This window comes from Melitaea cinxia, chromosome 12 (assembly GCF_905220565.1).
Source record: "Melitaea cinxia chromosome 12, ilMelCinx1.1, whole genome shotgun sequence".
In the NCBI taxonomy this organism is placed as follows: domain Eukaryota; kingdom Metazoa; phylum Arthropoda; class Insecta; order Lepidoptera; family Nymphalidae; genus Melitaea; species Melitaea cinxia.
Genome location: NC_059405.1, coordinates 16,075,581 through 16,089,669, shown reverse-complemented (window position 1 = coordinate 16,089,669; position 14,089 = coordinate 16,075,581). Strand labels below are relative to the sequence as shown.

General features: G+C 36.9%; 1 protein-coding gene across 1 annotated transcript in view; it reads left to right on the top strand.

Annotated features, from left to right (window-relative positions):
* Window positions 1-774: 774 nt before the first annotated feature.
* LOC123658292 (vacuolar protein sorting-associated protein 13A-like) overlaps window positions 775-14,089 on the top strand; it is a 51,398-nt gene continuing 38,083 nt past the window's right edge. Inside the window, exons 1-18 of the mRNA XM_045593729.1 lie at window positions 775-915; window positions 1,158-1,558; window positions 1,875-2,086; window positions 2,935-3,109; window positions 3,613-3,886; window positions 4,488-4,731; window positions 5,155-5,285; window positions 5,916-6,116; window positions 6,334-6,542; window positions 7,237-7,381; window positions 7,941-8,077; window positions 8,221-8,490; window positions 8,661-8,839; window positions 9,084-9,313; window positions 9,719-9,861; window positions 11,227-11,361; window positions 11,484-11,655; window positions 12,338-12,490. Coding sequence (XP_045449685.1) covers window positions 775-915; window positions 1,158-1,558; window positions 1,875-2,086; window positions 2,935-3,109; window positions 3,613-3,886; window positions 4,488-4,731; window positions 5,155-5,285; window positions 5,916-6,116; window positions 6,334-6,542; window positions 7,237-7,381; window positions 7,941-8,077; window positions 8,221-8,490; window positions 8,661-8,839; window positions 9,084-9,313; window positions 9,719-9,861; window positions 11,227-11,361; window positions 11,484-11,655; window positions 12,338-12,490 — 3,552 coding nt within the window. The remainder of the gene's footprint in view (window positions 916-1,157; window positions 1,559-1,874; window positions 2,087-2,934; window positions 3,110-3,612; window positions 3,887-4,487; window positions 4,732-5,154; window positions 5,286-5,915; window positions 6,117-6,333; window positions 6,543-7,236; window positions 7,382-7,940; window positions 8,078-8,220; window positions 8,491-8,660; window positions 8,840-9,083; window positions 9,314-9,718; window positions 9,862-11,226; window positions 11,362-11,483; window positions 11,656-12,337; window positions 12,491-14,089) is intronic.

Sequence of the window (14,089 nt, the reverse complement as noted above, 5' to 3'; positions counted from 1 at the left end):
TGCGCTACCTAGCTTGTCTAATGAAGTACATTAAAAGGTATAAAATATATTAAAAGTAAGTAGAACGTGATGACGTTAAACTATCTATTTATTAGATGTTACTAAAATCTCAATAAACTACATTGCTAGTAATAATTTAGGGTCGATTACTAATATCTTAAGATCGTGGTCAGTCGTAGATTTTCTTCTGAATTCAATGATCTATCTGATAACTAATTATGGTACAGATTGTATACATCTGATAAATCGTATTGGTGCAACGGTTATAGCACTAGTTTGTAGCTGCTTGTAGCACTGGCGGTTGCGGGTTCGATTCCCGCACATGACAAACATTTGTATTGGCCATACAGATGTTTGCCGTGGTCTGGGTGTTTGTGCAGTACTTGTGGAGTCTCCCCACCGCTCCTCGGAGAACACGTTAAGCTGTCGATCTCGGTTGTTATTATGTATACCTGATAGCGATCGTTACTCATAGAAGGGGATATATCCGACAACCCGCATTGGCGCAGCGTGGTGGATTAAGCTGCGATCTTTCTCCTATATGGGGAAAGAGGTCTATGTCCAGCAGTGGGATATAACAGACTGAAGCGAGTGAAGCGAAACCGTAGCTTTAAAAAAGGGTAAATGATCCATTGCTCGGCATAGCTAGTTCTTATATTAACGAAAAGAATTCGATTAAAATACACGCCACGTCGCTCTTCTGCAATTTGGTGAAAAGACTTGAGAAAATGGAACGAATTAATATATTTTACAGATAACGGAAACCAAGCAAACATGTTCGAAGGCGCAGTGGCTGGTATCCTCAACCGGCTGCTGGGCAAGTACGTGCAGGATCTTGACACGGAGAACTTGAATGTTGGCATCTTCTCAGGAAATGTCAATCTCACTGATCTGAAACTCAAGCCTGAGGCTCTAGTAAGAGGAATTTTATGGCACTTTTTTTCTTAAATTATTACTAATGTGAATGTAATTGATAGTTTCAAATTATTATTGATCATTGGCTTTAAGTAATTAAGATTTTTATCAAGCATTACAATAATTACTAGATTTAAAAAACCCAACCCTTTTTATATTATCTATAAAACATAAATTCAATTATAAATACATATATATTTATTTACATTATATATTATATACAATATATATTTACATTTCAGTATGAATTAGACCTTCCAATCGATGTAAAAATCGGAACGATAGGAAAAATCAACTTACAAATACCTTGGTCGGGACTGTACACCCAACCCGTGGTTGTTCACATAGAAGATGTACTGATTCTGGTTGGACCGGCCATCTCAAATAGCTACTTCGACCCTGACAGAGAGAAGCGTCTTACGAGAGCCGCAAAAACGAAAATTCTACAAGATTTAGAAGCAGAAAGCGAGATATTGAAAGGACCGCAGAATTTCTTCGAGAACCTTTTCACGGCCATCGTGAATAATTTGCAGATTTATGTACGAAATGTCCACGTCAGGTATGAGGATTCCATCAGCTCAAAAGACGGGCCGCTGGCGTGTGGGCTGTGCCTCCAGAGCCTGTCTATTGAAACTACAAACAGGTGACTAGACTCCGAAATTTATCTCAAAAACTTATTAAATAAATTAAAGTCTTAACTTCTCTGTAGAGGGATTTTTTCGTCGTAATTAAATTAGCTAATATCTTTGTTGTAAAGGATTTTTTATTTATTGATATAATTTGTATACAAATATATTTGTTTCATAATATTTTTAATATCACGCCAAGTTTGTTTTAATTACCACTATAAAGTTAAATATTGTAAATCCCGAAGAGACCGAAGTTGTTCTACCTAAATTATTATGTTTAGTAATAGTAAAAATATATATAGTTTCTCTAAGTTTATTCTATATTTTCAGCAAATGGAAACCTTCAGTGACACCAGCCAACGCCTCAACAGTATATCAGATGATGCGTGTTGAGTCACTTTCTCTGTACTGGAATCCGACTGCAACAGCTCTTGACGATGTGGAGATAGCTCACATAACTCCCATGCAGTATTACAACTGGAAGCACTACATGCTTACTGGATTGGACAAGTTTTCAATGCATCATGAGGACTTTGAATTTCGTAAGTGCAATTCTAGATACTTTCCTTATAGTGGTAATGAAATTCGTGTAAAAAAATCAAAAGTATAACAATAGAAAATGAAGATTATTACTTTGTTGATATACTTAAGCCTCTTGCTCTCAATCTGATGTTTGCTAACATTAAAATTATTTTCTTCTTTGAAAAATAAGTTAATCTGGGAAGGTTTTAGAGTTTAATAAGTTACGATACGATAGGCAGAAGTGGAGAAGTAAATATAAATAAAACTGCATAAGTCATCATTTCATAATTGTTATTTATTAGAATTGTGTATATAAATTGCTTTTACATTGTCTCGATCGAAATCCAGCTATTAAATTTTGAAAATTATGCTATTATCGTCCAAACAGTGTAACAGAGGTGCCAGGACGTTCAATGTAATTATTTAAATAATGTTCTACAGAGTCGTAATTACTGAATGACAGTTTTGACAGCAATATATTTCACCAGATCAATCAGGGCCTTACACACTGTCGCTAATTATATTGTGACAATTTTGTGTCGACATCATTATTTGACATAGTTTATGGCATCACGTTAGCTGCCGATAAAGGTTTTAAGTTTTCATCTGGTGCAATGGCGGGTTACGGGAGCCTGTCAAGGTAAGTCATAAGCACCGTCGCCGATACGGGCCTGCTCCGCATGTCCTGTTTATAGCCTCAGTACATCTCAGTCATTCAGTCAGCTCAGCCAATCCCAGTCCACTGATGGACAAAGGTCTCCTCAAGCTAGCGCCACACGTCCTGGTATTTCGCAATCCTCAACCAGTCTATACAGTATATTTGTTTAATTGATTATGACCAAACACCAATATCAATTTCGATTTTCAGTACTAAGGCCAGTAACATGTAAGGTGAAGGTTATCATTAACCGATCTGGCGAGGCGAGGGTGCCGCGTTTACTCCTGGACGCAGTGATACAAGACAGCGCTTTTCAGCTGTCTAGGCGGCAGTATCTGTCCATAGATAACTTGCTTACTTCCTTTCAGAGGATTACGCTTAACAGGTAAGACTATTAAATTTGTGTTATTAATTTGTGAAATACTAGTTGTGCCCGCGACTTCGTCTGCGTGGAATTTAACAAAAAAGTTACTTTCAGTTCACAGAGTTATAACGTAAATAAATTTCTAAAATAAAAGTAGCCTGAGTTACTCCTTATTACATCAGCTATCTGCCAGTTTAAGTCCCGTTAGAATCGGTCCAGTTGTTTCAGAGATTAGCTGGAACAAACAGACAGACATATAAACAGAAAAAAAACGACGGTTATTTTAATATTACAAACAGACACTCCAATTTTATTTGCTTAGAATAGATTATCAAACCACATACTTAGCAGTAGGCTTCAAACTAATTTTTAGTGGTGATTTCACATTTATTTATAATATTTTTATTTTGTTATATAATTAATATGAGTTACCACTGATTTGAAAAGTTATTAAAAAAAATGTATTAAAGAAAATGAAAATTCATAAATAATTTGTGCTAATTAATAATGTTAATTTTATGCAGAAAGTACAGACATCTGCATCCTGGCGTTCCTCCTTTAAAAAACGTCAAGAAGTGGTGGCTCTATGCTTACAACGTGGTCGTCGAACAACGCGTTCGTCCCTACACTTGGGCGGCAATCAAGAAACACAGAGAGAATTATAACATTTACAAGAAGACCTACAAAAGTACCTTGAGGAGTCCAAACGATATTGAACTAAAATTAGATTTGCAGAAGTGTGAGGACAATCTTCCGATTATATCTGTGGTGATAGCGAGGGAGCAAGCCAAATTTGAAGTAAGGCACATAAAGTTAAAGCTACATATTTTTTGTAACTTATCATTGACACATAATACAGTACAGCTATGAACGTACCGATAAGAAATACAGGCATATTTAGTTTTAAGCTATATTTTTTACACTATATGATTTTTTCGATTTATCAATCTCGTTTTAATTTTGGATCTTCGAGAATCAGCTCCATATGTTAATTTGTCCCCGGTTGTTATCATGGTTTGGTCCCGGTTGTTATCATGTACACCCGATAGCGATCGTTACTCGTAGTACGAAATATATCCGCCAACCCGCATTGGAGTAGCGCGGTGGATTAAGCTCTGATCCTTCTCCTACATGGGGAAAGAGTCCTATGCCCAGTAGTGGGATATTACAGGCTGAAGCGAATATTAATTTAGATTTTCAACTATCTATCTATAGATTTTGAAATATCAACAGTTCAGTAATTGTAGCGTATGAGGCAACTAACGTCTGTCTATTATCCATTATTTGACCACTCTAAATAGTTTTAACATAATTATTGGTAATTCTTAATTTTAAGGATTATTTTTTTTCTTAAAAATACTTTATATTAAATTTGCTTAACAAATATCGTTGTCTTTAGTTATTAAACCAAGAACCCGACAGGATAGAAGTCGTAGAAACAGAATTTGACTGGTGGAGGCCAACTTCAGATTACGACAGTGACTCAGAAACTGAAGCTAAGTCACGAGTAGAACTGTGTGTGAAGACAGAGAGGTGTAAGAGTCTGTGGAGCCACTTGTCTAGTCCTGAGAAAAAGAAGGTCTGTGAACTTATCGGATACGCCGAGGGAGCACCGAGACAGGATAAATCCAAACAGTATATTGGTAGGTAAAAAGCAGTAATATAATTAGGCGTAGCAGGAAATATTCTACTCAAAATGTGAAGCAGCCCAATCTGGGAAGTACCCTAACTTTACAGAAGTTCACAGCCAAATAACACGTCTCTTGAGCAGTTTTGTCTTCCTGTGGTGATTAAGGTGGTCAAAGGTCCTGGGTAGTGTCGAATGTAGGGTTGGCAATGCACTTCGATCCTCCTGAAGTTTTAGGCGTCTAAAAGCTACGGTAATCGCTTACCATTAGGTGGGCTGTATGCTTGTTTGTCACTCTTGAAGTATAAAAAAGAACCGTTCAATTTCTGGCGCGACCTGCTAAAGGATTCATGAGCAAAAGAAACGTTTTTTTTAATATAGGAACGAGAAATTATTGAAAACGAGTTAGTGTTTATAAAGTAAAATTTACTTGTTTCAGAGCATAAAATCAATTTGACATTGGCACATTGTACGCTGACTTTGATGAATAGGAGCAAAGAAGTGTTAGTCGTTAATCTAACGCAATTCCTCACGTCTTTGGAGACGAGACCTTCAGCTAAAGCCTTTAAGGTAATTAAGACTCGCACATGTATTTATTATTATTTTATAACAAGCAGAAGGTCTGAACTCTTATAAGGAAACTAAGCTTTTTGTCGCATATAGCAGTCGTATAGTATTATAGTCTATTCTTTTACCAGTTTGTGGACTGTAAGAATTTGTATTGGTAAAATAATTCTTTTTTTTTACCGACTTTAAAAAAGGAGGAGGTTACTCAATTCGACCGTATATAACGTACGTAACGTAATATAACTTCGGAGATAAGAAAACCAGGGTCTGATGATGGGATCAGAGAAACCCTCGAAAATCCGCATATCTTTTTCCTGGGTGTACATCGTTACGTATCGTACGTGTACATCATACGTTTCATGTGGGCACAATTAAATTTCATCGAGATCTGATTACAACTTTTGGAGTAATCTTTCAAAATGCGTATTTACTTGACTATTTTTTCATCTACCTACGTTGTATTACTTGTCGATGTAACTGAAGTCGTTTTTTTTTCGTTTGCCAGCAAACACAATTATAACTATTATATATTACTATTATATATTACTATTATTTTCTTATTATTATTATTATTATCTTCTTAATCTTAAAATGTAAAAATTTAAATGCATGCTATCGGCTCATCTTGAAAAGGTATCTGCAAGAACGGAGAGTGTAATCATAGAGGGTATGGCTTCTGATGGAGAACTGGTGCCATTACTATTAGCTGCCCCGGGTACCTTTGTGGGCAGCAACACAGCTCTCGCCTTGGACGTGGAGAAAAATCCCACAAACAGCAACGCGGACCTTGGCGTTATGTGTCACGTGGAACCCGTGGAAATGATCTATGTCGAGGTATCTTCAAAATTAATTGTCTTCATATAAGAGTATTTTGTTTTCTTCTGTAATAATATATTTAAATTAAACATTCGCAACTCTGTTAAAATACCAGAGGCTAATATGGAGTTACATGATCCTTGGGAATAAGATTAAATCTTCTAAAAATCTTCGTGAACCGTTCACGTCAATTTAAAATGAGATGCATTCACAAAAAAAAAAAAATGGTTTACAGCGCACGTTTACAGAGCTGATAAATTTCTTCCAAACTCATTCAATGACACCTGATGCATTGGCTGAAGAAGTATCTTTAGCAGTGGAACAAGTTGGAGCGGTGAGCAAGTCGGTGCTCGCCCACGCGATAAGTCGCAGGAAGGTGTTCCATCTCAATGTCGACTTAAAGGGACCTACAATTATCCTTCCTGAGCACGGCTGTGTGCACAAGTGAGTAAAAATATTCGAATTTAAATTTAAAATTTTGCATTAAACCAAATAATAATGGTAATTCTTAGTTTTATTTTATTATGTGAAGATTTTTTTTAATTTTTTTTTATGTTACTAGGTCGGCAAACAAGCGTACGGCTTACCTGATGGTAAGCGACTACCGCAGCCTATAGACACCTGCAACACCAGAAGCATCGCAAGCGCGTTGCCGACCCAATCCCCCAATCCCCCCAGGAGCTCTGGTTACCTTACTCACCAACAGGAACACAATACTACTTGAAAACAGTATTATTTTGCTGTGATCTTCTGTAAGGTCGAATAAAATCGAAATATCATTATTAGGGACTTTTATACATATGTAAATTACAGTTCTATAGTATACCCTTCCTATACTAAAACTAAAAAAGAATTTTAACATTTTTAAATAAACTACATTATAATACTAAATGATTACTAGATCTTAACTTAATAGTACTAAAAACAAACTCTAGTATAGATTTGGCACATTGGGATGTTGGTTCAGACAACATCTGATTGAACGAGCCGACTTTCAATAAATTCAGGCCTAACTTGGACACCAAATCTCGTCTGCTCCGTTTGTAACGGACGCATTCCATCAAAAAATGTTGTACGTATTATGTCTTCACATATAAAACTATAATTTTGTACCGTCAAATCATTTTTCTTCTTTAAGACCTGGTCGTGTCATGGTGCTGGATATAAACAGGATTGTAATAAAATCTGATCTGCAACCTTCTAATCTAACGCTAGAAGATGCAACTTGCATGGAGTTAGAGGAACGTCTCTATGATCGTTTCCATGCAGAATGTTCTGTTCAGGTATGGAGATAGCGCGTTTGCTAAACTTATTTTTAAGTAATATTCGGATGAATATGTTATATATATGTTTACAGAATATTTTTGAATCCATATATAGCACAATTGAACTTGTATAGTTAAAAAATAAGGAAGAATTGTGAAATAGTATCCAAAGTTTATTTTTTAAAAATACCATAATCTGAATGATGACCCTCTCTACGACGGAACTCCGTTCAATAACGAGCGGCAATTATTGAAATTTTTCTTCAGTAATAATGCTGATTTAATTGTTTGAGCTGATTGGTATTTTCCGGATTATTATCGTAGACTTTGTGTTGGAGGTATCCCCGCAAAAAAAGTCAGGAGACGTTAAATCTGGACTACGAGAGAGCCATGGGATTTAACCTCTTTTCGAAATCAGTTTGTCTGGGCACATCTGTTTTACAACCACCATGGAGTCATTTGTCATATAACTGGTAGCCCCGTCTTGTTAAAACAATGTCTTAGACTATTCTTGAAGTTTCAAGTCAAGCCTTATAAATCTTTAACTTTTTCATTGATCAATATAATTAAATTAAAGGTATTGTTCTGCGAATGGAACGAGTCATGGCGTGAGGCTCGTAAGCAAGGGGACTCCGAACTCCACTTGATTCCGCGGCTCCGCACACAGTTGGTCTTCTCAACAAGCATCAAGAAAGACTACAAACTTTTACCCAGGTTGGTTTATTTATCATAATTAATATTTTTTCTAAAATGTGTGTGTGCGTATAATCGTTTTTGTTGACGAATAATTAAACATTTCTGAGTAACATTACCTAAAATTAACGAAAGACACTCAAAGATCTGTTTCTTCAATTCAGATACAAGCTGAACATCTCGCTGTCAAGCCTCAAATTGAATTTGTCTGATCGAGTCATCGGATATCTTTTGGATTTCGTCGACAATTTGCCGGTCCCAGTGCCCAACACAGTTCCTGTCTCCTTCATGGACTCTGGGGATTATGTCGAGGAGTTAGAGGATCCAGTGCTGATGGAAGCTTTGGAACTAGATAGAGTAACCGCGGATCCTGGGTATAAAGAGTTGGTCAGACTGAGGCAGAAAATTGTGGCTACGTACTTTAGTAGGAATAGGTAAGGATTTTTAGATAAATTCATTTGTGTTTGAAAATGACACAATTGATTTAAAATACTTATTTTCATTACATAGTTATTGCTTTTTAAATTTAGTGCAGTATTTGAAATAATAAATAATTAAATGCCATTAGGTGAGTAAAGTTTCAAAGTCTGTATTAACACCATAGGGCAGCTGAAACGAAGGCAGATGGTGACAGCGCCAGGTCACCAGCTGAAGAATCATTACCAACGGCTGATTTTAGTGACGAAGACGTAGAGGAATACGCACGCTCTGTTGATCTGCCGGGCTTCGACGACAATGTGTCGCCTAGTAACACTATCGGGACCTTGATGAGGTTTATTGCTGGTCAGTTTTATACCACAATATACGATATAACATTTCTTTGTGTATGTGTGTCATTCCAAATAGCTTTTACTTATGTTTGTTTTAGTATTATATGCTTGTTTCTATGTATCTAAGAGTTCTTAAGGGTTATAAACAAAATGGCAAATATTGATCATATACTTTAAGAACTTGCAAAATTCTCGGAAAAAAGATTGTAAATTATTTTTTATTTTTAAATTTGTATTATTACAACACTTTTGTATAGGTGAAATTGTGATAAACTTAAACCGGTCGAGCGAGCTGATAGACAAGCCATATGTGATGCTAAGCGTCAGCAAGGTGTGCCTGGATGTAGCTCTGATGCAGTTCGGGCCCGCCATACAACTGTCCGTGGGGGAGGCCTTACTAACTGACAAACAGAACCACAGCAGCACGGGACAGTATCTGGAGTTGTTAACCAGCTCTGGAGAGTTATTCAACTTATTGTATAGAAAGGTAAGTCGGTAGTCTAAGTAGAGTTGGTTTTAAAACAGACACGAGAAGTTGTTGTCAGATAAACGTCATGAAAAATTTGAGTTAATAAATTTTGGAATTTTTTAAAATAAAGCACTACATTTTTTATAAAATTACAGTTTTATTAGCGAAAACGAATTAAATTATTGGATTCATTAATACGAGTAGTTTGATAATTAAAAATCAATGTATGAATCTTATTACTATGTCGTATAAATAGAATGACAGACATCAGTAAATAGAACCGCAAAAAAATCGAATTTGATCTCAATAATCCCGAAATTAACCAACCAAATTTTATGCTTCTCTATATTCCATTAGAACTCAGTAACAAAAAGTTTTGCTAAGTTGTAAATACTGCTACAAATTGGTTATACCTGGGGCCAGGTTCGCGCCAATTGTCCGGAGTTCCGGTCACATTTCCACAACGTGGAGCAAGCTCTGGTGGCCGATGTGGGGCCGCTCACCATCCTGGCGCATGCCGCGGCACTCGCTTCGCTGCGGAACTACCTGCACTATATACAGCACAAGTGAGGAACCAGTGTGTTACATTCTTTCGCAAAGACAGACTTCATTTTGGTGTTAAAAAAATGATTAATTTTGAAGATTTGAGAGAAAAAAATGAGTGTAAAGTAATTTTTAAAAGGAACTATTTTTAAAATGGTGTTTGGAATACATTTCAAGAATATAAATGTAGAACCATTGGATGGATTTAACAAAAATATTTATTATGACTTTTCATATCTTTAAAATCCACCACGGCGTAGAGGAGTGTGCTGTATTAAGCTTCGACACTTCTCTAACATGTGTAAAACGAGGCATATGGATAGTAATGGGATGTTACAGGCTAAATTAATCAAATCGCATTCAGCCTCTAATATCCCATTGGTATCCCATTTGGCATTGGCTACTTTCTCCATTTAGGAGAAGAACTGGAGCTTACTCCCTTATATTTCCCTACTATGAATAACGATCGCTATCAGGTATTTATGATTACAATCGGGACCGACTCTCCAAAGAATGGTGAGGAGACCTACAAGTTTAGAAATCTAAACCGAAAAAAAATATTGTACAAATACAAATGTCCATGCCTAGCGGGAATCGAACCCGCAAACCGTCTGTGTTTAAGGCGACTACTCGCGCTACTACACCAGAGTGGTTGATATATTAATCAAAATCAAAATCCAAAATAGACTTATTCAAATAGGCGCCAAGAGGCACTTTCTAATCGTCATTTTACAAATTAAAACTTTAAAAATCAATTATTATGTCAATTTAGTAAAGCTACCACCGATTCGGAATGTAGATTCTGCAGAGAAGAATCGGCAAGAAACTACGCAGTTGCTCTTTTGGATCTGATGATAGAGAAATCGAGGGAAACACTCGAAAATCCGTATAACTTTTTACTGTGTACCGATTTTGATGATTTTTAATTTAATCGAAGGCCGATGTTTATCATGTTGAGATCTGAATACAACTTTTGGAGTAATCTTTGATAATGCGTATTTACTTGACTATTTTTTCGTCTACCTACGTTGTATTACTTGTCGATGTAGTTGAAGTCGGTTTTTTTTTCGTTTGCTAGCAAACACAATTATTTGCAAGATAAATACAATCTCAACCCATTACCCCCACTGTAACAGGCCGTAAGACATAACACTATGGAAATAGCTAAAATATATTAAACGTGCAGTTGCAACGTCGGTCAGTTGTCGTACTTTTCTAACTGCGAATGCTGCAGAGCTGACTGAGTCTACCAATCAAACCATTATCCTTAAAATCTGTTAAAGTTTTATGATTACCCCTGAAGATGTATTTTATGTCACGTCTGTAGAAAATTGGTAATGGAAACAATTACTGCTTTTATGATGACATTACTACTTTTCATATTACAGAATACAAAAACGTCACACATTGAACTTGAAAACTCTAATTTTGCCAAAGACGAGAACTTTGTGGGATTATTTAATGAAGCCAGAAGCAGATCCACCGGTTCCGCCGGGAGCGACGAAGTTCAGTTATTCGGTCCGGTAAGTTTTATCGAAACCTAATTTTTGTAAATATAAAAGGGACATAGCACGTAGCTGATACACCTTTATATACCATATTATATAGAGAATACTGAACAAAACTGTAAATTTCTTGTCTCCAGGTTGTCTTCTGTAACGGCGAGATTGGTCCAGGCGGACAGTCCGCTAGTAGAAGTTCGCATAACGGCTCTCGAAAGTGACTGTGTGTTCCGAGCTAACGATAGGCTTATATTCAAACTCTTCCTGGGTTCGCTGCACGTTGATGATCTTGCGGAGGCTACTCTTTACCCCAAGGTACACACGACTTGCTACTTGGTTTTTGCGCCAGCAGTCGCAGTTTCGATCCCCGCAATGACAAACATTTGTGTAGACCATACATATTTTTGTCGTGGTCTACGCTTTCTGGACCAGACCCGCGATACCATTGATGACGTTTATTTATTTACTAGTGACCCACCCTGGCTTCGCACGTGTGCAATGCTTTTACTAAATACACTACAGAATGTCTTTATTTATATTTGTGTGAAGCTAGCTTATAGCATGGTTATTAACATAATAACAACAACATTCAAATATGCGTCGTTAGATTACACGTTATTACAGAGTGCATTAAAGAAATAAAGTTTCACTGCTTGTTCCCCATAGGTGATAGCGTGATAATATGTAGCCTATATGTTGACCCGACTTCTTAATAATATTCGTGCCAAATTTGAAGTAAATCCATGCAGTACTTTTTGAGTTTATCCCGGACATATATACAGACAAACAGACAAAAATTCTAAAAACTATATTTTTGGCTTCGGTATCGATTGTAGATCACACCCCAAGTATTCTTTAAAAAAATATTCAATGTACAGTTTTGACTTTCCTACCATTTTATTATATGTATAGATATAGACAACAACTTAAAAGTCAGTATTTGGATAGATTCTCGTAAAAATTGCTTTTGGATCATAATACGTTCCCGTGTCCACAGTTGGTATGGCCCGATGAGGACAAGGTGGTGGAAGTGAAATACGTCCGGTCTGCAACGGGAAGTAGTTCCCGAGGGCGGGCGGACGCGGAGCTTCGCGTGCAGGTCGGACGGCTACACGTTGTGCTCTTCTGCTCACTGCTCTATCAGCTGCAGGTTTGTGCTATCATAAATGGCTATGTGGCTACGGTACTAAAGAATTTAGCCACCCCCTCTCTTCCCGTGGGTGTCGTAAGAGGCGACTAAGGGATAACACAGTTCCGCTACCACCTTGGAACTTAAAAAGCCGACCGGTGGCGGGATAACCATCTAACTACTGGCTTTGAAATACACAGGCCGAAGACGGGCAGCAGCGTCTTCGGTGCGACAAAGCCAGTACTGCGGTCACCAACCCGCCTGTCCAGCGTGGTGACTATGGGCAAAACACATGAGTTCACGTTATTTTTGGCGTAAACTTGTGGAGGCCTATGTCCAGCAGTGGACTGTATAGGCTGTAATAATGATGAAATGGCTATACTAACTCAGGCGCAATTTACAATAGTAGTCATTTTCTAATATTTTTAAAGTTGATAGAAAATAAGTAAATTATGATGATGTGAATTCTTTATCGCGCATTCAAGATTGGTTTAAAACGAATAACTTGTTTTGATAACCTGATGACTTGTGTTTGCGTTCCCCAATAATAAGCATTCGAATTATAATTTAGAAATAAATAACGAGAAACTTATTGTTAGTGAAACCACAGTTTTCTTAGGGATACATTTGGATTCCAAACATCAGTGGAATTAACATTTCTTATCCTTGAATCTGACTCAGCTCCGCAGCATTTGCAGTTAGAAAAGTTCGACGGTTGACCGACGTTGCTACGGCGCATTTAATATATTTTAACTATTTCTATAATATTATGTTTTACGGTCTGTTACCGTGGGATAATGTCACAGATATTGGGACTCTATTCGTTTTGCAAAAAGGTCTCTTTGCGGCATTCGTGACCTTGAAACTCGAGTCTCCCTGCGGGATGTTTTTCATGAGGTAGCTACGATTACGGATTAGATGGTAACTAGGGAGGAACTTGTGGAGGCCTATGTCTAGCAGTGGACTGCGATAGACTGAAGTGATGATGACGATGGTTGAGGGAGTGGGTCAAATATATATCTATATATTAATACGTGAAGCAAAAACTTTGTAACCTTCTTACAATAATTGCTCGGATGGAGAAATATGAAATTTCGCACACTTATAGTTTAGTGTGCAGAATGCCAATGTTTTTAACCGACTTCCAAAAAAGGAGGAGGTTCTCAATTCGACTGTATTTTTTTTTTTTTTTTTTTTTTTTTTTATGTATGTTACATCAGAACTTTTGACCAGGTAGACCGATTTCGACAAATTTTGTTTTAATCGAAAGGTGGTGTGTGCCGATTGGTCCCATTTAAATTTATTTGAGATCTAACAACTACTTTTCGAATTATATCTAATAATGCGTTTTTACTTGACGCTTTTTTCGTCGACCTACGTTGTATTATACCGCATAACTTTCTACTGGGTGTACCGATTTTGATAATTCTTTTTTTGTTGGAAAGGGGATATCCCTAGTTTGGTACCATGATAAGGAAACCAGGATCTGATGATGGGATCCCAGAGAAATCGAGAGAAACTCTTGAAAATCCGCAATAACTTTTTACTGGGTGTATCGATTTTGATAATTTTTACTTTAATCGAAAGCTGATGTTTATCATGTGGTCACATATAAATTTT